General features: G+C 56.5%; 1 protein-coding gene across 1 annotated transcript in view; it reads right to left on the bottom strand.

Annotated features, from left to right (window-relative positions):
- Positions 1-382: 382 nt before the first annotated feature.
- Positions 383-2,536, bottom strand: part of LOC104395696 (lamin-A-like) — a gene marked incomplete at its 5' end in the record, with an annotated part of 9,302 nt that continues 7,148 nt past the window's right edge. Inside the window, 2 exon segments of the mRNA XM_010005426.1 lie at positions 383-415; positions 1,355-1,609. Coding sequence (XP_010003728.1) covers positions 383-415; positions 1,355-1,609 — 288 coding nt within the window.

Here is a 2,536-nt window from a genome sequence, read left to right as displayed (position 1 = left end):
TTTCCTGCTCTAGAAAAACAAAAAACCCCTCAACCTTGGTTTTTGATTCTCTTGGTTGTTTTGGTTTGGTTTGTTGTTTTTTTAAAGGAAAAAAAAAATAGTAGTTTCTTTTGCTTTGGGAAAGAAAAAAACAAAACAAGTAGCTGGAGATGGGCAGGAAACACAGGAATGGTGCCACGGAGTTACATGATGCTGCAGTTTTGCACTGCCTGGGCCTGGGAGGGAGAAAGAGAGAGAAGAAAATGAAAAATAAGCTGGTGTTCATGTCCCTTTGTGTTTTTTTAAAGGAAAAAAAAAATAGTAGTTTCTTTTGCTTTGGGAAAGAAAAAAACAAAACAAGTAGCTGGAGATGGGCAGGAAACACAGGAATGGTGCCACGGAGTTACATGATGCTGCAGTTTTGCACTGCCTGGGCCTGGGAGGGAGAAAGAGAGAGAAGAAAATGAAAAATAAGCTGGTGTTCATGTCCCTCTGCTCTGGCTGCTGAGGGGGCAGCGACGGCCCCAGTGCCCCGTGACTCGTGTCCCTCCCTGGGAGGGGTGAGAAATATAAGGGGATATTTCTAGGCCTGAAGTCAGAGGTTTGAGAATGAGGGGTAAGAGATGAAGGTAACGATACTGACTCATGTTGAGGGTGTTAAGATGAAGGATTTGTGTGACCAGCATGAATCACAGAATCCCAGACTGGTTTGGGTTGGAAGGGACCTTCAAGCCCATCCAGTCCCACCCCCCATGGGCAGGGACACCTCCCAGCAGCCCAGGCTGCTCCAAGCCCCATCCAACCTGCCCTTCAACACCCCCAGGGATGGGGCAGCCACAGCTTCCCTGGGCAACCTGGCCCAGGCTCTCCCCACCCTCACACTCCACAATTCCCTCCTCAGCTCCAACCTCCAGCTCCCTCTCCCACTTTTCATCCCTCCCCCTCATCCCATCCCTCCCTGCCCTTGGCCCAAGTCCCTCCCCAGCTTTCCTGGAGCCCCTTCAGGCCCTGGAAGCTGCTCTAAGCTCTCCCTGGAGCCTTCTCTTCTCTGGGCTGAGTAACACCCAGCAGAGCTGGAACAAGAGCTGGGGAGAACATGGGATGCTCTGGTGCTGCCAGGTGGGCTGAGCATGGGATGGGGTGGGAAGATGCAGCAGCCACATCCTTTCCCCATCCCTCTCAGGCTCCACGTTCTTCCAAAGAGGCTTGTGGAGGCCTGAAGGAGCCCGGGGCAAGAGCAAAAAGTAGAGAGAAGGAGAAGGAGGAGGAGAGGGAACCCCTGTGAGGCTGCCCTGTTGAGATGGGGCGACGCAGGGACAGGGTGGAGCTCCCAGAGCAGCGGCAGAGTGCCCTGGGCTCTGGGAAGGGCACCGACCTGCCGGCGGGGGCTGGAGTTCCCCAGCAGGTAGTTCCTGGTGACCAGGCTGTCCCCGAGGCCGATGCCGGAGTCCCCGATGCTGCGGTAGCTGCGGGTGACGGTGACGCTGGAGGTGGAGGAGCCCGAGGACACGGTGCTGCCGCCGGTGCCCGGGTTGCCCGGCTTGTCGGCCGGTTGCCCGCACGTGCCGCACACCACGGTGCGCGAGCGCAGGTTGTACTCGCCGGGGTCCCCCGGCCCCCCGCAGCTGCCCTGGAAAGGGGGGGAGGAAACAGACAAAACCACCCTCAGCACCTGCCCCAGCACCTTCTGCCGGAGGGTCCCGGCCCCCCGGGGGGGCTCTGGGAGCTGCTCTGCAAAGAGGGTCACCCTGTCCCTCCTGCGGTGTGGGGATCAGAAATGGCTGTTACAGCTACGGAATGGATTGGATAGATAGGAATATCCAGTGTATATATTCCATATACATATATATATAAAGATTTATATGGAATATAAATATAATTGTATTTATGGAAATACCTTTAACATCACCCAGACACACCGTTCGCTCAGCCCTGCCAAGGCCACCACTGCCCCAGGTCCCTCAGCACCACATCTTGGAAACCCCTCCAGGGATGGGGACTCCCCCCCTGCCCTGGGCAGCCTGGGCCAGGGCCTGACAACCCTTCCCAGGAAGGAATTGTTCCCAGGATCCAACCTCAACCTCCCCTGGGCAACTTGAGGCCCTTTCCTCTTGTCCTGTCACTTGTTCCTGGGGGGAAGTGACCAAACCCCCCTGGCTCCAACATCTCAGGGAGCTGTCACAGTCTGTGCAGACGCTACGACCCCAAGCCACGTGTGACCTGTTCCTGCTGCCCTCACACAGGTTCCCTTTCCTGGCAGCACACGGGAGACACCGTAACCACACTTCTCTTGTGCTTCCTCTCCTGCATCCTCTTCCTTGCCACTTGGAGAGCTCAGCTGACTCCTTCCCAGTGGGAACTTCACTCTTGGGAAGGATTCAGCCACCAGACCAGTGGGCAGCACTGAGTCCTCAATGCAGGGAGAGTCGATACCCATCTTGGCACAACTCTTCCCCTCCAGAGAACTCCAAGGAGAGCAGATGATGGACGCCCCATCCTGCTGCTGTCAGAGCCCTGGGCAGCAGCACCCAGGGGGTTTTTGGTGGGGCTGAGGCCC

This window comes from Chaetura pelagica, unplaced genomic scaffold, assembly GCF_000747805.2.
Source record: "Chaetura pelagica isolate M959 unplaced genomic scaffold, ChaPel_1.0 scaffold859, whole genome shotgun sequence".
NCBI classification, from domain to species: domain Eukaryota; kingdom Metazoa; phylum Chordata; class Aves; order Apodiformes; family Apodidae; genus Chaetura; species Chaetura pelagica.
The sequence above is the reverse complement of the archived record's forward strand: the minus strand, read 5'-3'. Positions and strand labels throughout refer to the sequence as shown.